We start from the raw sequence: 26328 nt of genomic DNA on the forward strand, positions 1-26328 counted from the left end.
GGGCATGCCCAGCATGCACTCTCGGCCAATCAGGTTCACTGTATCCAAGAGACTGAAGCATGTAAGGCTATTTAAATCCAACCAGAGCCACAAGATTGTTCAGATGTATATTTCACAGTGTAAAAAATAAAAAAGCTAGGAGGGAAAAGGTTTATGAGTGGACGAATGTGCAAATCCCGACAGACCTGATTGGTGTTAAAAGTGGTTGGCCCATCTTGACGTATTACAGAGACCCAGAGCGTCGCGTGAGTTGAATGAATGAACTTCTCATCATGTACTCCTGCTAAACTCTGAGTTTTTGATAAAATCCTACATCGTGTTGATGCTTGACCTGCTATAGATGTTGTTTGAACAGTACGGAGATGGCACAACTGAAGGTAAATGGACAGAAGAAGTAAAACCTGGAGGTCTTTTTTCCATAGTGTCAAAGGGACAGCCAGATATGGGTCATTTGTGGTGCACCAGAAGCCGGATTGTTGAGTCAAACACCAACTTGCAGCGGCGTCCAGCTAGAGAGCGAAACTCTCTGTGACGAACGTAGTGTAAGTTTGCGGCCATTTTGTGTCCACTCATTTTCTGAAACGTCATACTTTCTCTAACTACAAGATGGTGGACTAATCCAGTAGTCAGGTCGCCTGCAAAAAATCTTTTAAAAACCAAAACTTTGTGATTTTAACATGTTTAACGTGCTGTAAGTCATAAGTCTACTACATAACTGCTGATGTAAAACAGAATAGTTTACTATGAATGGTAAAGATTTATTTTGTGTTGAACTTCATTTCCAGAATTTGTCTGGGGCAGACAATACTTCCCCTCATTTCTAGATGTCTCATAGAAAAATATAATGTCAAGAGAACATATTTTGAGGCAACAAAGAATGGGGACAAGAGGTACAAAAAAAAAAAAAAGGACATCAACTGCAGCAAGAGTTCTGAGAACTTCTGAGGTGAAGAAATGAATAGATATATATTACATATTCTCTTTTCCATGTTTAATAATTTGCAGTTTCAAGACTTTCTTGGATCTGAAAAATTCACAGATGATTTTTGGTGACTGCACATTTTAAAGTGCAACTGAATATAAATGTAACATGACAAAACCCACATATATTTTCCTGATCTCGCTCAGTGGAGTTATCTGTCAGTGCTGTGACTTTTGTTAACCAGCTGTATCTGTGATGTTACATTGCCATCACATTGCCACCTTTCTGTAGCCATATATCTTATTTGATTGAAATATATGCTGCTATCTACAACAGAAATAAAAGACTAAGTTACTGTTGTTTTGTAAACTTGCAATGGGCAAGATGTAGGAACTCATGTACACATTGTAGAAACTCAGAACTAATAAACAGTTGCATTTTCTCTGTCAAATGTGTGTGTTTCACTGTGGAAGATTGTAAGAATTTATTTCATTTACAGTCATAAAATATCATTTTAACTCTCCTAGACCTAAACAGCTGCCAGTGACCAAACACATTTACTGATTTAAATTGTTAAATAACTTTTGAACCGGGTAAAAAGCAATTTGTCATTTTTTCAGTGACATCAGGCTTGTCTTATTAGAATGTCCACAGGCTCTGTAGTGAACATGGAAACAGAGTCACGTTCTGCAACATTGATTCACCAATAAAACCCACGTGGTGTAACTAATGACAGCAGTTGTAGACACTTGTTTTTATGATCAGGTAAAGATATATTTTGCTGAAAATGTCAATTTCTCTTTTTTTCTGAGTTTTTCTGAGTTCTGATACAATAACCTTTGAATTCACTCATTTATGAACATTTACACAGTAAATAAATTAAATATAGGAAAATAGTGATTTTCACTGGGAAAAATGCAAACTGCAGGAAATAATATTACAAGAAATTGTGATGAATTGGGAAAGGTACATGTAGAGAAAAATTGCATTTGAAGTTGCCACAATAATTCTAGGTATTTAAGGGTTAAAAGTCAGCTTACTTTAATTTGTTTAGAGTTTATAATTACCCATTATCAGTTGCATGGCCTCCTACACACACATTATGCTTCTTGACATACTTTTTACGTTACAAATTAGAACTCAGAATTAGTCAGGAAAATCGATCCTAACAAAATAATAATTTTTTTTCCCAAACGATACACTGTGATACACTTAATAAACCTACCTCTAAGCAGCTCTCGCCGGCGGTGACTTAATCCTGGTGATGATTGAACGCATAGCACTCTGTTAGTAGGTGCATAAATACATTTTCCATTAATTATAATCATTAACAGTAACTAAACGTGTTTCTATAACTAAACTTTCAAAATGCACCACTCAGGTTGATGGGTATATCTTAAGTTATCACATTATACATTATGATTTGTTGGTCAAATTTACCAACTCCCACAAACTCGTTCATGTGCGCCATTTAATCTCGCGAGACGTCTTCTTCTTCCGTCTCGTGCACGCGTCCTCCTCGAGTTAGCTTACCGCAACTCCGAAAAGTTTACGGTGTTGAATAAACTTTTTTTGTCATTATTTTACATTTTTTTGTGGAGACGATCTTTTTGAACTAGAATAACCCCTTCTCTGTCCAACCACACGGACTGAACTAGGGCTGACAGTAAGTTTTATCGTTTTCTACTCTGTTTTATACAAGATGTTCATTGATGGTGTTCATGTTTCTTCATCCTCTCACCACCAACATCTGTGATACCGTAAAATCAGGGTAAAGTATGTATAAAATATTAGTTATCCTTAAAGTGAGTCATAAGCACTTTAGGTGGCTTTGAATGAAAAGGTTCTTTTCTTTCTGCGGTTTGTTGTCTAAGCAGCCCACAGCGGCGTTTGGTCACCATGGAAACGGAGCGTGAACGCGCAGAGAACACTCATTCACATCGAAGTGATCAGATCAGCCATGATGAATGAGATATTTTCTGTAAAATGTGTAGTTTCAAGCAGTGATCTTTAACCAGCGGGTACTTCTGTATCTGTTAGAAGGAACTTGAAAAGAAAAAACAGCTATAATTCTACCAGCATAGGAAAAAATCGAACAACTTTAAAATTGATATTATGCTGAATCTTTTGTAAATACATCATTAGTACATGAAGTAATATTATTTCTATCATATTACAGCTGTCAGTACAAGAAATCAAAATTGAAATCAAAATGCAATAAATGTTTCCATAGATACTGAAGTTGCCTTTAGCCACGGCCATTTCTTATCACAAGCTATTACAGATACTCTGCATAAAATATCAAACTAATAGACTGCCAAATGTAAAATGATACAACTGTTATAAAAATAAATAAATAAATAACTATCATAATCATAATGTTACCAATTGTTACTAGTATAAAAAAGGAGCTGTAGAGTTTATAATCAATATGCAGGTAGATTTTAGTTTTTCAGTAATTTATATGAGCTTATTTTATTGCACACTAAAGATGCACCCTGCAAAAATAAGCAAAATCACTCTGACTTCAATGTGAGTAAGGAATTAAATTATTAACTGGATTTTTACTTTAGCCAGATGCTTCACTTTCAGACTACAGTCCATAGTATATGAAAGGTAACAGAGGATCCTGAGGATTTTATTTTCCCATCCCTGAAAATATCTCTTTCTTGTATTGCAGTGTTACAGTCATTACAGCTAATTTTGGATCACAGAGTGTGGTTAATGAAAAAAATGCTTGTTCCACTTCAAATGTTGTTAATTGCAACCAAGGAGTGAAAAATAGTAATTAAAAACTTTCTGTCACTGTATAATTTAGTCATCCAGTGCTCCAGTATTGCATTAATTCAGCCCTGCTCATTTTTGACTTTTCCAGGATCTCCAATCAGTGACAAACCTTGTACCTACTCACATAATGAAATCAAACCCCTGAAGCAATTTCAAGACTGTCGTAGCAAATGACACATGGGCCTAAATGGCCTCTGCAGAGGGGAACCAAGAGATTTGCAGCCCCTTCATCCCAACGCAGAATACTTTAAGGAAAACGAGTGCAGAGATAGTCAGTGAAGCCAGGCAGTTGCTGCGAGTCCAATCCACCCAGCGGCCATTTACTCCCAGAGATGGACATAGGGAACTTTTTGGGAAGAGCTCTGCTCGTGCTGACTGTGACAACAGGCCTCCATCCACCTTTAGGTTTGTTTTAAATTTGACTTCATCATCTTTTAGACTGCAGGTTCCCAGACTGGTTGGGGATTACTTGTAACCTGTAGAAATAATGAGATACTTTTTAACCTTGCAGTCTCCATGCTCAAAATTTTGATGCTCCTGACTCCAGACCAGGATCAGGGACTCGTCTCTCACCCCTGAACCATGTAAGTTTCTTGATGCTAATAATATAGGTTGACCAAGAGTGGATTTTGAAGTTGTTGATATAATAACAATGGATTGGCGCAGGAAAATGGCAATAGCTTCTTAGTATTTACACATACACACAATTTATAATGTTGAATTAACAGTTTTTCACTTTATTAGCAATAAACATCTAAGTCAATGTAATATAGAACATAAATTCAATGAATCTAAAGTAAAAGGGAGTAATACATTATTGAATTGTTTTTTGAGGGTTTTTTTTTTCTTCTCAAATTCAGTAACTCCATATAAGAAGCTAAACATTTGCCATCAGCCACTATCAGTCAGTTCTACCAGTAATGAGAGTTTTTTTTAAATGTCCTGTCAGCACGAATTAGTCCAACAAACTGACTAAACTGTCTATCTCTACTTGTGGTAATTAATAATTAGATTAAAATGGTATTAGCAATACACTCAGAAATGCATCTGTATCAAATGAAAATTAGGTTAAATGTCATAAACAGGATAGAAAGTAAACGCATATATGTCAGTTGGTGCATTTTATAACAGTTTGAAGGCCGGTCTGGTTTTGGTGAACAGGACTGTAATTTTGATATACAATACAAAACATTAATGAATGGGTAATTAAAATGGTATGTCCCCTTTGTGGACATGATTTTGTTGATGATTTTAAGGTCAGCCTCATTGCTCACACCATTGTATGATATTTATTTGTGCTGTGCTAGAAGCCGAAGTTTCCTGCCCCCTGTGATGCTGAGGATGCATTCAAGGTCTTTCCTAAACCTCCTACTGACCCTCTGGAAGGAAAGAGGGGACTGGCAGGGACACGGGCCCGCCTGCTCCGGGCTGGATCACTCCCCACTTTGCCTCCTGTTGAGGGACATGCAGATGGTGAGGAAGGGGAAGAAACATTTAATATTTGAATGCTGGATCATGGGAACAAAAATAGTATAAAAAGAAGGTGTCTGTATGACAACAAGTAGTGCAGATAAAATATCCCTTCCAGAATGTATTACACTGTATATTTGTTGAAAAAAAAGAACCCATCATTTATTTCACTCGTTTCACTGCTGTATATCCTCTCCGCAAATCACAGAGCAAGAGCAGTTTTCTCAAAGAGAAAATGAATGGAGCCATTCACATGTTGACATTATACCTGATTTACATTCTCTGCGCCTGGCCTGGGTGAAAAATTTACTGCTGCTGTTTTGAGTTGAAAAGGAGTGCTCTCTCTCTCTTTCTGTCTCCCTCTCTCTTAAGCATTAGCTTACAAATCTCTTCTGCTATTTCAACATTAAAACAGCTGATGGGGTTATTCAAAAGAATTTATTGAAATATGAAGTCTGTGATATGTTCGCAAGCACTTGAATAGTTGAGTACAAAGTGACACTTGTTCTTTATTGCAGTGGAGGTAGAAACATTACCACAGCGCATAGCAGCAATATGTAAATAACTACTTTCCATATCCTTTCAATGTGTCTAGTGAAAGAGAAACTAAATTCAAGGCCAGGACAAAAGCAGCCATCAGCTAAGCAGCTTCCCGTTACAGACCACACTGAGGTCTGCAGTGGTCTCCACAAACCCACTCCATGCAGGACAGCAAGTGAAAGGTATGCTTTCTGCCCCTCTCTTAGACTTGCATAACCCTTTCTCCTCTTTACTCTGCCCTCCTACCATCTCCTGCTCCCTCTCTATGACCACAGTGTCAGAACAACAATGAGTTGAAGATTTATTAGCACACAGAGGTTGCAGTGGCTGCCATTACTACATTCCATTTTTGTCTTTGCATTTTCTACTTACCTGTTTTTGTTGCCACACTGTGTTGAATTTAGAGAGCTTATTATGTCTATTTGTGTCTTGGTTTACATACTAACCTACCCTTACATAGAAACTGACATTTACAATAATAAGCACCTAAGTAAGCTGATTTATTTATGTAGTAATTTTAAGAGATTGGTTTTGCACTTAAATCTTTAATGTGAAAAAAGTGTCCTCTGTACTAAAAGTGAACTCTCTGGAATCTACTTTTGACTGGTTAGTAAATAAAACATGGACAAACATTAAAACTAAGTTTACACTTAATTATTAATGTTTTCTAGTGTTGATGGGGACATTTGTAAGCTCTGTGAATACTGCATTTATGGGTCCTGTAGTTTAAATATGGACCATTTGAAAAATACACAAATTTAAGGATTTCAATTTTTATTGCTAATAACTAGTGCTGTCAAATGATTAAAATTTTTAATCAGATTAATCACAGGGTTGCTGTGGATTAATTCCAATTAATCACGATTAAATATCATTCATTTTTAATCTATCTTAATCGTGTTTCATTTTGCAGGAGCAAACAGACTCAAGAAAGAAGGGAATATATATACACTTAACGTGTTTAATCAACACCTTCAACAAAACAACTTGAAACAATTGTTCCATCTGGGGTTTTTTGTACTCAGATTTCCCATCCAGAGGGCCAACGTGCTGTTTAGCATCTTCCATCTTTTGTTTGTTGGTTCTGCTGCCTGTCACTGCTGGATCAACTGCCCATTTGCACTAACTAACTCTACTTGGACAAACTGCCCCAAATGTGTTGGCAGAGACGTTCAGAGTCATTCTGCGCTGCAGATGGGTTAATTACGTTAAAATTTTTTATCAGGTTAATCATGATGATAGATTAATCCGCATTTACGCATTACTTTTGACAGCCCTACTGATAACAAAAGTCATTTAGTAACTACATAACCCATGAACATTTTAAAGCAAAAAACCTTCAAAGCAATAATTTACATGTTCCGCAACCAGTAGCCCTTACATATGTTCAGGTTATAGTGCCGAGTTAAATATATGAAGTCACTAGTTGCACTAAGTAATGGATAGAAGAAATTCCTCAACTTGAAACACTTGACCCCATTTTAAGACATTATACACTTTACTGTACTCTATATCTTGATCATGTTACAAATCCCACTTCTTGGCAAGCTTCATTCCAAGTGAAACTACCTCTATCTGTCACTACTATCATGTGTCAGCTTTTACACCTTCACAATGTAGAGAGGCTAAAAGCTCTGCTTTTTTCTGCCGACCTCATCAGCTGCATGTCAGTTGAATATAACTCTTGGCGTGAGGTCGGGGGCTGTCGTTAGAATCCATCCGCCTATTGATTGGGTGGAGCAGCCCGGGCTGTGGAGGGGGGACAGACCATAAAACACTTTTGCAGGAAATCTGGGCTATCACCCACAGTCCATACCTCCTTCCACACAAGCCAAGTTAACACGCAGTGTTTTTAGAACTTGTTGCTGACAATGGCTTCCCAAGAGATCAGACTGTGGTCAATGCATGAATAAGGAGAATACATTTAAACACTTTGCTTCTTGATAGGCGTGAGGTCAGAGTTTTTGATGCACTCATCTATAATGCTGCTACTCAAAAGGTGCGTTAGACTGAAAATCAGACATAGCCGAGCCAGAAGTACACTAACTGCGAGTGAAAATAGACACAGCATGACAGATTAATATGATGAGTTGGATGAGATAAAAAGATAGGGAAGATTAGACATCCACTAGATTCTTTTTCTCCAATAAGCTGGAGCTTTATAGCTCCAAATGGCTCTCTATTAGATTTGGGTACCCATCTGGGCAAGGCTGGCAGCAGCGTGTGTTGTGACTGCAGTGCACTGGCCAGGCTTAAGACAAGGATGAGGTCATGTCTCAGAGAATGCAGTATCACACAAAGAGGCCTTATTATCAGGCTCTTAATCCTATCATACAAAGCCAAGGCCCCCTCCCTGACATTCACTGCAACATGCCTTAGCCAGTGTTCCCTGCCGCATATGCCCTGTGTGCCAGTTTATACCAATCTCTAAATCTCCATCAGTGAAAGTGGGGGTACTGTATTCTTATATGCATATTATTTATAAGTATTGGTAGTTTATTCTTATTTTTCTCATTATTAAGCGCAAACACATTCATCTCTTACGACATCTGTCTATTTCCTGAAATAAATAAATAGGTATTTTGAAATAAAGCTGTTGAGGTTGAAAGCACAAAGAAATATTACATTTGGCCTTTTGTTCTAATTTCTCCACTTCATACAGTCTTAATGTTGTGTGTCTTTTGTGGGAATGATTGTACTTCATCATAATGAAATTTCATTTGACTCATTCTTTAATGTGAAGTTAGTGAACCAAACCTTTCACTGATTGAGATGAAACGAATGACTCACCATGGATCTTGTGTTTATCTCTTCATATTGAAATCAGGTTCTACTTTATTGGACAAATGTGTTGGACACAAGATTTTTTTTCAGTGTATTTTCAATAAACAGAATAGTTATATAAAAGCAGACATGCACTGCTCGTGGGGACAGGACAGTCAGACAATACAGGTAAGCAGACAAATGTAAAGGACAGCAGACTTGACAGTGACATGAAGAGAAAATGTAGCAGATGTACAGGCAGCAACCCACATCACACTGATAGCATGAGAAGGGTGTGTGTTTTTGAAGGGTTTTACAGTAATGCTGTGGAGACAGCTCACAGTGACAAAGCATGAGCAGCTGTAACCAAAGCCCACAAAGCTAACACATTAGTTCCTGTTGTCTGTTTGGTATTCCAGTTTGTGATGCTCATTGCATCACAATGCATGTGACAAACAGTAAATAGAGACAAACTTGCACATGTACCTGCGTAATGTTAGCCTCATAGCATAATTGCTGTCATATTTTTGGGCCAAAAATGTGGTATCTGCATAACTTGACTCTCCTAACACTGTTGCTTAATTTTTCATCACTGGAAATGACCTGAAAAAATATGATTTAAACAATTATGCTATGAGGCTAACGAGAAGCACAAATGTACCCTTACAAAACACACAGAGATAACGGCACCTGTACAGGCCTCAACCACTGTTGCAACAGTGACACCAAGTGGCGAAATAGGAAAGTGCATGTCCTAATCTCAGGAGAGTGTATAAATTGTATAGCTTTCTGTGAAGACGTTGTTGGGCACTTCAAACTTAAATACGTAATTGTTATCCCTCATTTTATATGTTGACTAATTATTTTAAAACCATATGAACTGATTTGATTTGTCATTTCAGTTAAACTTAACAAACCATTCTGTCTTTTTAAACATCTGCAATAACCAGGATATTTGTTGGTTTTTGTGTTTCTTTGTGCCAGCAGGAAAATAACTGAACCAGGTGTTCACCTCAGAGTTAAACCCACTGGGTGCAGAGATGGAGAGCGAAAAGGTTAGTTTAGCTATATTTGTTGAGCCCAAATTCAGAACTACTATAATTTCCATGTTATGTAGAAATAAAAATGTATTTACAATTTTGCCTGATGTGATATTACAATTTTTCTCCAATATAACCTATTTTCTAAGGCATCTATAGCAAAACTAAACCAGAATGTTAAATATCAAACCACAGTATACACTACTAAGTTTAGAAATGTTATTTCAGGATGAACGTAGACACTTTTTTCTGTATCTGGAAAAGACTCGCTATGTGTCAAACTTTGATTGGGGTGTTGTTGCTAAGGGCCTTTTTGCTCCACAAGAAGCAGCCAGCCAATAGCTGAGAGAGCTGTTGGTTCGGGCTACCACAGTTTCCTGCATCACACCAAGCAAAAGGGTATGCAGATTTTCTTCAAAAAAAGGTACACGGTGTGTGAGAGACTGAACACAGCTGCATGCATAAGCTTGCACGCACAAGTGTTTGATCACACACACACACTTGCTTGCCCACACTGAGTCAAGACAATGTCACATCAGCAGAGAAACAAATCAGAGGAAGTGAAGCTGTAGCTGGTGACCTTTCATTGTGGCATCAAACTTCCTGCTGCTTTATTTTAAGACAGTGAACTTATGAACCATGATTGCTGCTCATGTTCACTGTCTGTGAACAGGTGGTAATTGGCTAACTGCAAATGTCTCTGCACATTTCAGAGCAGAGGAATGGAGGCAAAAGCATAAGCACAGGGGAGGGTGCAGAATCACTGGTGTGGAATAATACGATTGCTCCTCTTCTCCAACAACTGGAGACGGCAGGTAAAGTGGGTAATGAAAAAAGGACTCTTATGATTGCAAACACATGCATCTTCTGAGACATATGTTATGTTTCATTTTATAGATTCATTCTATTGTCCCAAAGAATATATACATCAGTTTGGAACACATTCCATCCATGATTACTTACTTTCTATAGCACATTCTTTTTTCTGATTGAAGAGCTTTTCTTTTTAGCACCTCATCAGTATTTTTCTTATAGTATTCAAGCCATCAGACTGGAAATGTATTTTAGCTGTCCAGGATAACCATGCATAAAGTCTAAAAATGCATTGTCATTTCTACCACCGAAGAAATGCATACTAAAAATTGTTATGTTTGGCATCTGTACAGAACTGTCCTAGTCTAAAACTGTAGTCTGGCAGCCATGAAATGAAATCTATGGCTGTAAATATTTTAACACTCTACAAATTTAATGGAAAATTCATTTGAAAGATAAATATTAAATATTTATTGTACCAAGTGCCTTCTGCCTCATGCATAAAACACCTTTCGGATTCAGTGGGAAATTGCAGTGCAGTGTTGAGTGTGAGACTGTAGCCAACCTTTTTTAGACATGGCCAAACCCTGTTATTTATGCAGGGAAAACATTTATTTTACCTCAAAAACAAGGAAAAGACTCCACCCATTCTCTTCCTCTGCGTCAAGATTGTAGCTGCCTGTTGCAGAATTGTTTCCTTGCATCTGACCATTGAAACTCAAAGCTTCTTCTTAGAACAGGGAGGGGAATGTTGTTTTACTGCTGACCAATTATTCATGGTGAGGATTTAAGCTCCAGTTCTTTATACAAACAAAAGCTTCTTGTAGCATAATATAGTGTATTTTGCATTACACAGAATATGACTTATCTGATTTGCATAGAACATTATGTGTTAACATTCCCAAGTATGGGTTTTCATTTTACATTATTTGTTTTGCTTTGCCCTGAACTTGACATTATTTTTTTTGCAATTTCTGCTTTCTGGTGATGCCAGGCAGTCCTGAAGGTTCAGTGGATCGTCTGTGTGAGCTGTGTGTCCGTCTCCATGGCACCTTGGCAGAAGCAGACATGCTCGGCCGACGCTGTAAGAGGAGGTCAGGGATTCTGCGAGCACTGTTCCGCCTCATCGACCTCAACTCAGCCCAGCTCAACCTGCATATCGCCAAACTCTGCCTCGCTGTGAGTTTGAGTATCAGCAAGTCTTCCACTAAGTCTGTAATAGAAGGGCATCTGGGGCATTCAGTTTCTTAATACAAAAGTTGTGAAGTTTTGGTATTTTCCTCCACAGCTGTGTGTCAGTGGGAACAACCTTCTCAACATCTGTAAGCTTGTATTTAAGATCAGCCGCAGTGAAAGCAATGACATCCTCTTCCAGAACAACTCCATCTTAGGTAAACAACATTTTACCTAGCTCAATACCAAGCTCTTGGGTATAAAATAGTTCCTTAGAGACCATCTGCGTCTATCCAGTTGTATTTTGTTTTTAGTTTTCGAAGCCTCTATTCAGATACAAGGCTAATGCAGATGATTCAGTCACTACAAGGCATCAAAAGAGAACATGCACTTTCTTAGTTTAGGGGTCAAATGATACTCTATGGTGCAAATACTGCTTCTTTGTTGTTGCAGTATTTTGGGTGTAAAGATGGTAAGTGTGGTTCTGAATGAACTAAGAAGAAAACAAAGAATGATAAGGCCTTACATATAAAAGTAATATGTACTGTACCAAAAAGATGAATAGGTGCAAAGAAATGTTCCCAATTTCCGTTAACAATATTGTTCCTTGTCGTTACTGTTATCCTTCTCAATGCATCATAACATATATTTTCAATTCTAGATTCATTGCTGGACATTCTGTGTAATGAGGATGTGTCTACATGTGGAGAAGCTCTGCTGTACTGCATTGGAACTCTGAAGTTTCTCTCTGGAAACAGCGTGATCCTCAGACTCCTGTTGGACAAGAACTGTGTTGGTGTGGCACAGAAAGTCATCCAGAAGCTCCACATGGTAGAAGATGCCCACTTAACCATAGCAGGGCATATGCTCGTACAGGTGTGTCAGAGACTCCACTCTGGTGAGAAGGGTACAGCTTAGTCAGGATATATAGTGTTTATGGTGATTTGATTTGGTAAATTTAGAATCACCTTATACAAAAAACACAGAAGTCTCTTGGATGAGAGACTAAATGTTTTCAAAAGAGCTAAACCAGTCCAGTTGAACCAAGAAGAATAATGACCTAGACAAATGAGAACCTACACAGACAAAAAACACACATACATCACAGTACATACTGTGCAAATACAATGTGGTTTTTAAGAAAATGTTAATGTGAGAAGGAAGTTTTTAGTGAGGTTGGAGTGAGTGTAATATCACTAGCTAGCATTTTGATAGGTTAGGTCAGGGGTGTCCAATCCTAGTCCTCGAGGGCCGGTATCCTGCATGTTTTAGATGTATCCCTCTTCCAACACACCTGATTCAAATGATAAGCTTATCATCAAGCTCTGCAGAAGCCTGATAACGACCGTCAGGTGTGCTGGAAGAGGGAAACATCTAAAATATGCAGGATACCGGCCGTCAATGACCAGGATTGGACACCCCTGGTTTAGGTATGCAGATCCTATGAGAAATCTCAGTAGACTTTGTGTTGTGGCCGTAGGGAGGACATGTCCACCTTGTGTATATAAATGTTTTGACATGGGTTAAGTCTATTGTGTACCACAAGGACTTTCCCTGGATGTCACTACATCACAACAGTTGGTTCCACTGGGGATTGAATCCAGGACCTTCTGCATGTTAAGCAGATGTGATTACCACTACACTATAGAACCACATTAATCATTGCTTGGGATTGTGAAATGACATGTTTGAGATGTACAGTGGCACTAGCCCAGAGAGTGATATCATTAGTGTGTCAACGATAAGGAACACAATAATATTAAAAAAAAAAAAAAAGAATTGTATTTATTGATGAATGTGGAATTTCCAGCGGTTAGACAAAAATGTTTTTGTTTATGTCTAGCATGTAAGCTGCTCCAAGAGTAATGTTCTCTGCTGGCCTGGATACCTAAGTCTAAAGCACACCCTAATTCTCTCCAACAGAATGATTGCTGTTAACCACACAAAGGTGGTCCAAGCAAACACTGTGGCTGGCACTTTGCTTGATATCTAATGTAACTTATTATGCTGTTATAAGAGGAAAATAAGAACACTATGACTTTCCAGAAGGTTCATTACTGCCATGTGTCAGGAATTACAGTTTCCCTCTTGTGATAGAATGATTAATGTCCATGCTGAATAGTTTCCGGTCGCTCTGCTGCATGGCGTCCTGTATAGGCCAGTAGCCAACCTCACTGAGCATGACTGCCATTGTGTGCGGGATGCAATAGTACAACATCAAACAGGATATAGACAATACTGGCCTGAATGCAGACACTACTGTATGTATTCCTATTCTAAACTGTTTTCATCTCTCTGTTGGATACTGACCACCTTGTAGCTGACAGCAATACTGAGAAACCTTGCTGATCACCCTGAATCTCGCCCATCCTTCGTCGCCTTCTCTGTATTATCAGAACTCTGTGTGGTGTTGCACCGACACTACAAAGACCAGGATGTCTGTACCAACATTTCAAGAATATTCAGGTACCGCACATGCACTGGATTTCAGTTAAGGTTTATTTAGTTTCAAGACATGTTAAGTAGTTTTATAGTGAGAAATTGACTAGTTTAGTTTTTATTTCATTTTAGAGTTAGTTTTTCACATCATGATTTATAGAAGCTAAAGAAGGAAGGATGAAAGACTGCATGACATTTTATTTATGAACACCATGGACCAAATGAAAATCTTAGATTTTGATTTTACCTGAATTTATTTCATTTTTTTGTTTGTGAAAACTGCTAGGCTTTATTCTTTTATTTCAGTCATTGAAGCAATTTTTTTTTCACTGCTTGTAATACTTTTCATCTCAGTTTGTGTTATACATAACCCTGGATTCAATGCCTGACTTTTGGTTTGGATTTGCTCTTTAGTATTATAGATTTCTTACTCTGACATGACTTTTTCTGTGTCAAGCATTAAATGGGGTATTCAGGTCGCCATGTTATGAAATATATTTGTTATGTAGGGCAGATTGCAGGTTGTAGGACTAACAAAGCTTACGCAGTGTGAATAATATTACCAAAGGTGATAAAAGCAACAATATTAGGCTTCATTCCAGACCTACTTATGAATTGCCAGTGTTGATTTATATCTCCATATTTAGTCAGTGCAGTGAAGCAGTCAGTGAGTGGTTGCTGATATTTTTTGTTCACTCTGTCCCTCAGTAAACTCTCCTCTTACTCTGAGTGCCGCCTTGCTCTGGCCCAGACCCCCGGCTGTTACCAGCTATTTATAGAATTGCTGAGCAAACATCGCCAAAAACAGGTGAGCCACCTTTATGCGTGTGTGTGTGTTTTCTGTGTTTATTAGAAAGAGGTGAAAACGAGTTTTTCCAGTTCTGTGATCAAATTCTACTGAGCGTGTTTACCCTGAGAGCAAGTTGTTTATGCACATCAAGTCCAAGCACATCCATGGGACATTGTGAGCAGGTCAGGCTCGTGTCTCGCTCCATGCTCTGCTATGACTGAGTGTTTTGACATTTAATCATCCCAGGAGAGTCTGAGTAAATAGGGAGGAAGGAGAAAAAGACAAAAACAAAGGAGGTTAGATGGATTAGATGATAGAGCAGAAGTGGAGAAGAGGGACAGGCCCTCCTATATCACATATGACAGGTCTGTGTCCCCTCTCATATGGCCAATGAATACACACCTTCTAATACATACATACTAGCCTTCACACACACACACACACACGCACACACACACACACACACACACACACACACACTCCACAGGGTAAGACATGTAATGAGCACCTTGTCTTGGGACAGCCCGTTCTGTCCTCATATCAATGTCAGTGTACATTTGTGGGTAAAATGAGTGTGTTCTCTACATGTTATTTAATAAGTAGGGTCAGGGGACAGTAACACACACTGTAACACACACACACACACACACACACTTTGAAAATTCTTTAAAAAGATAGTTACATAAAAACATATCTACACAGCTATGAACTCTTAAGGGGAACTAAGTGACATTGACATTGGTGCTACTTGACAGGTCAGGCTCCCTCACTGCAGGTGAACAAGCTTTTTTTTATCAGTTACATCAACAGTGAAAAATTACCAACATGAAGGTGTTTGTTTTTTAGGATAATATTTACAACTGATGACTATAAACCCAAGAAATAGCCATGTAGTACATATGTTTGAAGAGGTATTAAGATCCTGTAGTAAATGTACAGTGAAAATACTCTATTATCAGAAAAATGCACTCAAGGTATGAAAAGTAGTCACTGTGCAATAAAATGGTTCCTGTTAATGTTTTAATGTTATGTGTAATGTCTTTTTTTATTCATGTTACTGCTGCATTAATATGCATGTTGCACTTCCTCATTTAAATTACTTAATATGCTGTTGATAGTTTGATCAACAGTTGAGTACCATATTCTATTTATACAGTCAACATATGTTTGTAGCGTCGATGTCTTATGAAAACCAACTATCTCTAAAACGTCAGCTGTTCATGAGCTCAGGAAAGCAGCCCTGTTTTCAGTAGTTGATTTTCCATTAAATCCAAGAGGGTTTTTCAAGAGTTTATTTAGCTTAAAAAGGAAGAGAATGTTCTCGACCAATACACAAGTACCCTAAATACTCAACATTAACTCATTTCGTATGTGGCTTTCACTGGACAGGAAATTGCCAAAATATGTAATTTTGATTATCAAATTGTATAACAGAAAAAGACATAACATGATCTCTAATCTCCATGCTCTTCTACAGGACCTGGTTGTCCGCCTACTTTTCACCCTCGGGAACCTCACGGCCAAAAGCAACGAGGCTCGGCACCATCTCTTCCTGTGTGAAGGCAGTGTGGACACACTCCTCCAGCTGTACGACAGCTATCAGCGAAGAGATGACACACTCCCACAGAAAGGCTCTGAGACCAGTATGAGGCCTCCCTCGACTGCGCAGGAGGACGATGATGTACTGGTGAAGCTGGTGAGGGTGCTGGCGAACATGTGTATCCATCCTGCTGTGGGTCCAGCGCTGGCTGACAACACCACCTTCATTCAGCTGCTCAAGGAGACACTGGGTAAGAAAAGACCTGGAACATGTAAAGATGAGTCATGAACCACTTCAAGCCCAGTCACCATGTAAAACCATAATGTATTAAACAACAACAGAGGGGTATCAGGTTTACAGCTGTAACTAACTCTGTCACAATTATTACGTTGTCACTTTTTTGCAAATATTTGAAGTAACTGTAGTTATTTTACATAATTCATCTGAAGCAGCTGGATGAAACTAACAAAAATATTTCCATTAGCAATGTATATTTATTGTAACAATACAGGCAATAGCCTGTGCTGATACTAATGTCATTTTCTGTCTGTTTAGTTTGATTTTATTATCCTTTTTTGCCGAAGGAACAAAGAAACTATCATTATAAAAACATAACTACCCTATTTAAAGTCTTATTTCTTCATCACACTATCTTCTTTTTTTTTTTTTTTTTTATTTATCTTTTTATGAGCAATGTAACAGAGCATACAAAGGATCATAAATATAATGCATTCATTATACATTGCCTTTTTATATCATTTTTCCCCATTCCCAATCCAACCCCAAGGCCCTCCGAGAAGGGGCAACAGCAGAAACAAGAATATCACAACAGTCTCTGAGCAGCAGAAAATCAAATAAGTACAAGCAGTATCAAATCTGTGGTGTACAAGAATATTAATTGAGCTAATGGAAATAAAAAAATAAAAAAAAATCATAGCTTGTAGATACCTGTGTTTACTTTTAAATATTAGACATTACCTACGTAGATGTATCAAATGTGACAATAATTAGTAGACAGAACAAATTACAACAAAAAAAAAAAAACAATACCTAAACAATAATAAAACAGAGTAGGGTGGAGGTGTGAAAGATCAATCTGAAGGCAACGTTTGTAAAGACTGAAAGTAATCTAAAAAAGATTGCCATTTATTAAAGAATTTAGTTGAGGAGCCTTGTAGTGAGAGTCTAATCTTTTCTAATTGAAGAAAAAACATAACATCTCTAAGCCAACATGAAATAGACGGGGGTTTAGGAGGCTTCCACAAAAATAAGATATGTCGTCTTGCAAGGAGGGATGTAAAAGCTATTATATCAGACTCTATTTGGTTAAGACAGGAGTCAACAGGGAGCCCAAATATCGCTATAAAAGGGTGAATATTGATATTTTTCCTAAGAATATTAGTCATGATCATAAAGTAATCACCCCAAAATTTCAGTAACTTGGGACAGGAAAAGAACATATGGGTTAAGTTGCAGGGAGATCCTTGACACTTATCACATTGGTCCACAATATTTGGATAGATTGCAGAGAGTCGAGATTTTAATAAATGGATTCTATGCAACACTTTAAACTGAATAAGTTGTAATCTAGCACATGGTGTGCTGGACCGTATACTAAGGATAGCTTTATCCCATAGCTGGTCTGTGAGGTTTAAGCCTAATTCACCTTCCCAAGAAATTCGAGCTTTAGTCATCAAATCATCATCAAATGAAATTAACTGTGTGTAAATTTTTGATATAAGAGATTTCTCTTTGGGTTTCAAAGTTAGAAGATCGTCCCATGGTTGTTTGGCTGGAAGAGAAGGGAAACCTGTAAAAAGAGTGGAGGCACAGTGTCGTAGTTGGAAATATCGAAACAAATGGTTAGCTGGTAAATTGAAATCTAACATCAGATCAGAATATGTAGAAAAGATACCATCTTTATAGAGGTCTCTGAAACATTTAATGCCTTGGTTCTGCCAAATCATAAAAGTGGAGTCCATAAGTGAAGGGGGGAATAGATGATTTTTAGTTATAGGTATGAAGGTGGAGGTCGACAAAAATTTAAAGTGGCGCCTAAACTGAAACCAAATCTTAAAGGTGGAAAACACCACTGGATTGTTTGTGAACTTGGAAGGATTCATTCATACTATCTTCTTAAAATAACACAACAGGTAAACAACCACCACTGCCATTTGAGGCTGATGCTGATGTTAAACTGATATATCTATAACGTTTATCATGTATTCCACTGTTTTAGATTTGACTGGCTCTCTTTTAATGACTTCTATTGACCTTATTCCACTCCACCCCCTTCTTCCTCCCCTTTAATGGCATCCGAATGGGTAATATTTGTATCTAGTTCCATTAGGCATATTTATATCACATCTGGTCTGAGCAGTCTCTGTTTGCAAAGCCTAAAATGCTAACACAAATTTAGTTTTTATTTATGTATTTCATTATTCATTGTCAATAAACAGCTCCTCTACTGCATTAGTTGAACTTCACATGTGTAAATAAAGCATTTTTCACCTTGTATTAAACTAGTGAGTCAATCACAATTAATTATTGACTTAATTTCATTATCATGATGGTCCTAGCTGTAACACTACCAGATTTTTCACATTTTCCCATGTTATAACATTGTACAAAAGGATCAGTGTGTGAAAACTGGAGTTTATAAATAGCTGTTGAGTGCATTTGGCAGTAAGCATCTGTTAGACAGTCAACCACTTCCCTTATGCTGGGAACAAGACATGACTTTGGGTGAAAACACAGTCCTTGTTTGTCTGTTTATTCCATCGCTCATCTTCCTTTCAGTGCTTTGTGTTCGTTACAGCACATCCTCTATGGTTTACCTGGGTTTTTTTGTAAGTATGACAAAGTGAAGCAGCAGGATGTTCTGTCACATCTCACTGCAGACCTAGGCTGGTTGTGAAATTCTCCTTTGTGGTTAGTTGGTTTCAGGACAGATTGAACTAATACACAGATTGGTGTGAAACTCTCAATCTCTCACATATGCTTCATGACAGCTGAAAGTGTAAAATTGAAGAAATAAAGAGAAGCAGGGGTTGATCACAATTTGAAAAAAAAAAAAAAAAAGTCAGATTTCAGAAAAGAGAGAGGCAATGCATGATAAAAGACAATGAGTAAGATGGGAAGTAAATTAGAAAACTGAAGACAGACGTACAAAGCAAGCATGTGGGGGTTAATATGGCGACCGAAAACAAGTCACAGCAGAGGATGAAAGTGCAAGCTTGGTTGATCGATGTCCTGTTTTGATCAAATTCAAGACAGCCTCTGCTGCTTCACATTATACAGCTTTGAGGGGAAGCACAACAAAGCAGCATTTCCAGTCAGAACCAGAAACAAAATTCAGTGTGACACAGGCACCGCTTGACAGTGCAACCGCAATATCCGCGATTTATAACCGCGCACACGACATCTGCTGCTATATCAGGAACAGACTCGGTTTCCAAGTCTCTCACAGTGCCATGGCTGCTTGGTTTGGGTCACATTGACCTTTGTATGCAGCTCATGATCAAGGCCACTCTATCAGACCGAACAGCTACTTTTATGATAATGTCACAGTGTCATATTGCTTTGGCAGAGCGTTAATATGCAAAAGAGGGTGCTCAATTTCTGCCTTCATAAGAGGACTGTGCATCTGCAGTCCACATGAAAATATGAAAAGTATCTCAAACATTCAACAGCTCCTTTTCAACAGTTTACAAGTTTATTGTTCAATTCATTCAAATATTGGGCTTAGAGTGCATGCCAGTATTAAGAGGTTAATAAAAGGCTTCTAATTGTAGCTGCTCATATGACTATGACACCAGTCATCAGTGTGAGGGTCTGTTTGCACAAACAAATCATATAAACAAGTTGTGTTGCAGCACTGATGCTCCCTCTGTTTCTGTTATATACGTTGTGGGTAGGGTGGGTTGTGGGTGTGGAACATAACAATATATACAGGGTTCCTGCAGAGTCTTAAAAAGTCTTAAATTTCTGCATTTAGTACCTTAAAAAAGACTTTAAAATGTATTAAATTTGATATGGGAGGTCTTCAGTTATGTTGCCATATATCTGTTTGCTGTATTGTGTTTAAATATGTCTGTTAAATGTCCAAGCTGCAAAGAAAGTAATGTGAGTCGACTCAGTTCCAACCCGAAAATTTATATTTAAATTAGGAACCAGTTGTTGCTAATTTTGCAGAAGTGATCACAGAACATTCAACCCAACACAGAAAGTCACAAATTTTTGAAATGGGCATCAAATTCTGTTCTAAGTAGTCTTAAAAAGATCTAAAAAAAAGTCTTCCATTTAACTTGTAGGAACCCTGATATAAGATACTATTAATGGTGGTGACTGATGATTTTCTTGTTTTGTCTTGTTGACGGATCACATAGAGCTGAGGTCTGTGCAGGAGAGCGAGGAGCTGATGGTGAATGTGGCAGCCACCATAAACAACCTTTCCTACTACCAGGAGCACAGCGTCACACTGACATGCAATCACCTCGACATCGCAAAGTGTAAGATGGAGAGTAGAATAATAAAACTGACAGTATGTGAATTATGGGTTATTAGCTATTGCACACCATGGTTTTCCTTTGTTTCTTTTTTTATTCCCTTACTCCATCAGTTCTCTTTTTTTCTCATCCTTCTTTCTTTTTAAGTGATGATGAAGTTGGTACTCAGCTCTAGCAATGACGCCGTGCATGAAGCCACAAGGGTGTATGGAAATCTGTCTCAGTCCGGTGATGTGAGAGACTTTATTATGCAGAATAACGGTATATAATCATGCACACAGAAACCACACCTACATCATACAAAATTAAAATGCATTGATTTAACCCTTTAAGACCTTGATCTTCTTTTGTTGTGACTTCTGAATGGCTTTTGCTATTTATTACATTATCTTTTGCATTTTTCAGTGAAAATCAGGTATCTTCCTATATTTAATTTATTGTAGATGTAGATGAGTAAATCCATAGGTTATTATATCAGGATGGAGAAAAGTGAAGCAAAAGTCACTTTTTCAATAATAACATTATTAAGCAAATGTAAAACCAAACATGTACAATTACTGTCATATGTCAAACTACATGGGTTTTATTGCTGAATGTGTTTCCACATTCACTACTGAGCCTCCGAACGTCCAAATGGTTCATATCTGATGACTAAGAAAAGCTGAAAAACTGCATTTTACCTGAATTATTACATATATTGATGGGACTAACGGTTCAAAAGTAGTTGAACTTTTTAGATCGGTGGATGCTTTTGGTCACCAGTGGCTTTTTAGGTTTTTGATGATTTTGAGTTGAATTCTGTTACCCTTCCATAGGTTGCTAGGTCTTTTCAACCTATCATGTGGTTTGGGAATTATTTCATTAAAAACTGTGCCTTCATTTTCAGATAACTTTAGACTATTATCGCATTTTCCCCGTTACATAATGTCAATAATGTAAAATCATTGTAGACTGTTATTAGTGCCATGTCTGCACAAAACAACATTCAAGAAGCTTAAAACAAAACTTGCCAAAGACGTCCAACCACAAATATGATTATTATTGTGAACAAGTTATTTAGATAGTTTTGATGCTCTTCACACTGCTGTCCAAAATGACTGTACAGTGGAATGGAAAACTTAGTAGCAGCCACAGTGTCCACAGTCCTATAAAATGAATACAATGAACATAGGCACATATGGTACAGTGCCATCCAAACGCATACTTTTATAGAGAACTGAGTGCTGAGGCAGAACATGCAGTACAGTCCACACCTCTTATGTTGTGTCATGTTTAGGCTGGACTTATCTGCAAGGCCAGCTCTAGTCAGTATAAACATGCCTGCTGACTCTGGTGATAGCAGTGTTCTTATCTTCACTCCGCTTTGTCCTCGTCCGCTCCCTGAATCCCTCATCTTTGTCCACTTTCTCCCACTTCTTTTATTAGTGCACCAGTTTTTGGTGGCGCTGCTGGACTCAAAGAGCACCGACGTGTGTTTTTCGGCCTGTGGGGTCCTCACTAACCTGGCGTTGGACCCCCTCAACAGGGCTAGTCTCTCACAGGAAGGGGCTGCTGCCAAGTAAGGACAAACGTACTGGGAGGACTTTGTGTGGATGTTGGTGCATCTGAGAGCAATTGCATATGGTCTTTATATGTAATTTTTATTATTTACATCCCCATCATCATTATCGTCATTACTGCTGCAACTATTCTTCCTGTGCAATATTTTTGTCATACATCATTTAATATCACAAAAACAAAACAAGACATGCAATCATTTCATTACAGACAATAACCAATAATAAATTAACTAACATTAGTAGTAGTTGAGTAGGCTATATATATTATATTATATATATAACTTAGTATCACATCAAAACAAGCTAAACTCAACATCATTAAAATATGTAAATGGTACCTTGACAATGAAGCTAGTTTATGGTGTTTAATTGATAAAAATCGCTTTTGCGTCACAGTCATATGCAGCCTTAACTGATTTCTTTGTTAATAAATGCTGTTCTTAAATTTTTCCTCATCTGAGTTGAGCTCCTGAGGCCCAGGAAAGCACAAGTTTCTACTTTTTGAAAAGAGTGAAAACAGAAACTTTTTCAGATCCATTTTTAAGCAGCTTTTTATCTATTTTTAAATAAAGCTATGAAAATTTGGGTCCCCAAAAACTCATTTGTGGGTCTTGGGAGGTTAAATATGGTGGTAGGTAAATCCAGGTTAGCACAGCCCAATATGGTAATTATCAGGATCAAATTTACAAAGTGATTTATAACACATTCAGCTGTCCATGAAGGTAGCACTGACATCATTAAAATTAGTGAAAACTTTATCTCCTGTGTTCAGGTATAAATAGTTGCATGGAGAATTTATGTAAATTACGAATTAAATATGTTAAATCTTTTGTGGTTACACTATTGCCCATAAAGTTGGTATAAAACATTTTTACCTCTACTCATGAAATGATTATGACATTGTGATTTAGAGTGTAACGGGGACTCAGTATGGTCAAAGGAGGTCAAAGGAGAGTACTAATATGTAAAAATATGTATAAAAAGAGGAATGTGTCTGAAAACAAAATTATTCCAATTTTTTAGGAGCAACAGTAGCATTAAAACCCAGTTAAACAGTCAAAGGGTTGGCAGTTTATAAACTTTATTTAATCTCTGACTCTATTGAGCTGAAGGCCTCATTTGCAATATAATGAAAAATAGTGATGATAATAACAGTTGATTCTGGATGACTGTGTAAGTTCTCATTTGCCTAGGCCATTGTTCATCCTTAGTTAGTAGGTTTCAAAGTTCAACTAAACTGGTTTTGGTCTTGGTTCTCATCCAAGAGACTTCATCAGTACGGTTTGCTGGTGGGGGGAAAGCAGATGTTTAAACCTGTGGTGGGAGTGGTCTGTGGAGGTTGTTTTTCTCTTATGACCTTAAGTGTCAGGTTCACAGAGGAATGATCCTGAGTTTCAGGCTCGTTAGTGTGCTTTTTAGGATCGTGGAGAAGGGGTGGGTCGTTGTCCCAGTCTGTCGGGGGGGGGGGGGGGGGGGCTTGATTCCTCTCGGGTGAGTCCAGGTGTGAAGGATTGTTTGTTGACAACAGTTTGGGAAGGCTGTTTTAAATAGTGTTGTAAGTTACGATGCAGAATTTTTCAACTTTATTACCTAATTCAACACATTTATTTTATTTTTACCCCGAACCCCTCCCCGAAAGGGAGGCAAGGGTATTGTTTTTGGTTCAGTTTGTTTCTTTATTTGTTTGTTAACACTCTAGCAGCAAAGCAATTGGTTGAATCCATACCAAATTGGGTTTATAGATCGCCAGTGGCCCAGAATAGATCTGATTACATTTTGGGAAAAGTAGGTCAAATTTAAAACTTTTTATGAATTTACTTATAATGGGCAAAATTTCAAACATCCGTAGCAGCAAAACTATTAGTTGAATTCATACCAAATTGAGTTTATAGATTGCCAGTGACCCAGAATAGATGTGATTACATGTTGAGAAAAGTAGGTCTTTTCCCCCTATTTACTTATAATGGGTGAAATTTCACATTTCTATAAAAATATAAATTTTGTTTCAATTTACTTCAAACTTGGCAGATATATAGAGGCAACTGATACACTGACATCACCACACGCATACACATGATGACATCAGCTGGATCAATGCACAAATAAGCTACAATACGTCCAAGGGGTGGGGTTTGTTGTGCCTTGTGCTTGTTATTTAATATTTTCAGATATAATATTTAAGGTATGTTACTTCTTGTTTCAGTGGTGCAGACTGTTTGACAAAATTTAACAAGAATAAGTATTTTGTTGTGGTGGGGGAAAAAAATGGGATGAGGGGTGTTACTTAAAGTACTCCCAACAGAGACTGAACAGAGATTTAGGAAATGTGGTCTTCATTTTGATACAAGACATGAGCTCAACAAATCGATTGGCATAAAAGAGCAGCACAAATCATCTAAATCTGATTCTGTGTTGTTTATTTACAGTAGTCATGGCATGTGTTTTGTCAAATTTGGATCCATTTGTAAACTTTTAACACATGAGAACATCAAGTGGGACAAATTCTGGCTGTAATGATAAGCTTCTCACTGCCAAAGTGCAAAGTATGTGAACAGTGATTATTTCCCTTTTACACACACAATCCTCTTTCATGTAGTCTCAATGATGTGGATCTAATGCTCACAAACGTGCAGGTCATGTGAAGCTCTCTCCCTCTAGTCATATGATGTGTTTCCATGTGTGTGTAGGCTGGTGGATTGTCTCCGAGACTTGGGGCCGGGGGATTGGCAGCTGGCGGGTCAGATTTGTCAGGTCTTGTGGAACGTGACGGGCAGCGGCTCGGAGACGCTGCTGGACAAACAGGACAGAGAATCTCTACTGGAGATCCTCAGCACATACTTGGGTCAGTGCATCATGTTATTTCTAATCCTTACATAACAAGGGAGGGGGTGTAATGGAGAGAACGCACTCCTTTTTTTATCATTTCAAGGGTGAGGGAGGCAGGACGTGCACCTATAATCACAAAGTTAAAACCTCCTTAGTCACAACCTGTCACTGATAAATATAGGAAAGAAGCTTCATGCTGCTTCCTCTCATCATCTGTTTCTTTGTTTCACTTCTCTTTCCAGACAAAGACGAGGCTCTGAAGTGGATTGAAAATGAAGACATAAGGGACTGCCACAGGGCATGTTGGGAAATGGAGTTCTTCCCTGTGGCTCAGAAGCTTATGAAGACACTTCAGTCTCTGGAGTTGACAACCTGACGTGAACTATTTAAGACTTCCTATAAAAACACCTATTGTTCTTCACTGTTTTCCATCCATGGCTAAAGCTTTTTATTTAAGATGATTAGATCGTCAGTTTGGATAAATAAAAGCAAATTTTTTCAGGGTAGATGAAACTGAAAATGTTTTAAGGTGTACAGGGGTGAGGATGTTCATGACAAAAAGACATTTAATAACTGATGAATGTACTTTTGGAAAATATTAGAAGCAGGTGCATTTGAAAATACAATCCATTTTATTTCCATCTGAACATAGTTTTATTGATTACTTTTTTCATACCGTCATCAAAACTAGAGCCATATTTTTTTAATTTATTGATTTTTTTGTAAATGCTGTTAGAAGTTATTTTTTACTTTCCATGCACTTTAACTGTTATTAATACCATCTTTGCTAAAATCTTGACTTTCAGGTATGTTAACACAGGAAGCTCTTTGCACATTTATGTAAGTCTGTTTCAGAGTTCACTGTGTTGTAAATTGTCTTTTATGATATTGACGTCTCTGAAATGCATTACTACCACTGAACTTACCTCATAATCTAAGCAGAAGAAACTTTTATTGTTGATACTTTCAACTGTGTGGCATTGGAACTTGTGCGTAATAAAGTACAGTAAAACACTGAAAAACTTTTTTTTTGCTTCTCAAAGCCTTTTATTATTACACAGATATGGGGCCAGGCAGTGCTTACAAGTTACACCAAGTAGCCTAAAGTACAGCATCTCAAAATCACATCGTTATTACATCGAAACAAATTAGAAACGG

At 37.7% G+C, this 26328-nt stretch overlaps 1 protein-coding gene and 1 non-coding gene across 3 annotated transcripts; one reads left to right on the plus strand and one right to left on the minus strand.

Annotated features, from left to right (window-relative positions):
- armc2 (armadillo repeat containing 2) lies at positions 1–26193 on the plus strand. 2 transcript variants are annotated; one of them, XM_030127918.1, is made up of 18 exons: positions 1–542; positions 3798–4114; positions 4221–4293; positions 5017–5182; positions 5775–5901; positions 9470–9537; positions 10236–10337; positions 11330–11514; positions 11624–11726; positions 12170–12384; positions 13829–13974; positions 14656–14755; positions 16215–16527; positions 20666–20788; positions 20933–21046; positions 22211–22343; positions 25032–25186; positions 25413–26193. In XM_030127918.1, exons 2-18 carry the CDS (start codon positions 3897–3899, stop codon positions 25544–25546), a joined length of 2475 nt encoding a protein of 824 aa, XP_029983778.1. In that variant the 5' UTR covers positions 1–542; positions 3798–3896; the 3' UTR covers positions 25547–26193. The 2 variants fall into 2 exon arrangements, with proteins under 2 accessions (XP_029983778.1, XP_029983777.1); XM_030127917.1 differs by lacking the exon at positions 1–542 and adding an exon at positions 1817–2588 and having other exon boundaries at positions 9467–9537.
- Positions 13088–13160, minus strand: trnav-aac (transfer RNA valine (anticodon AAC)). Its single transcript has one exon. It is a non-coding gene; the product is annotated as a tRNA-Val (tRNA).
- Positions 26194–26328: the final 135 nt, after the last annotated feature.

The sequence above is a fragment of the Sphaeramia orbicularis genome, chromosome 24 (assembly GCF_902148855.1).
Source record: "Sphaeramia orbicularis chromosome 24, fSphaOr1.1, whole genome shotgun sequence".
Lineage (NCBI taxonomy): Eukaryota > Metazoa > Chordata > Actinopteri > Kurtiformes > Apogonidae > Sphaeramia > Sphaeramia orbicularis.

Excerpts from the sequence above, each read along its gene's own strand:
- armc2 (XM_030127917.1), top strand. The coding sequence starts at position 3,897 with ATGGCCTCTGCAGAGGGGAACCAAGAGATTTGCAGCCCCTTCATCCCA. Across the intron at positions 4,294-5,016 it reads GTCTCTCACCCCTGAACCAT|AAGCCGAAGTTTCCTGCCCC; the intron begins GTAAGTTTCTTG and ends GTGCTGTGCTAG. Across the intron at positions 10,338-11,329 it reads CCAACAACTGGAGACGGCAG|GCAGTCCTGAAGGTTCAGTG; the intron begins GTAAAGTGGGTA and ends TGGTGATGCCAG.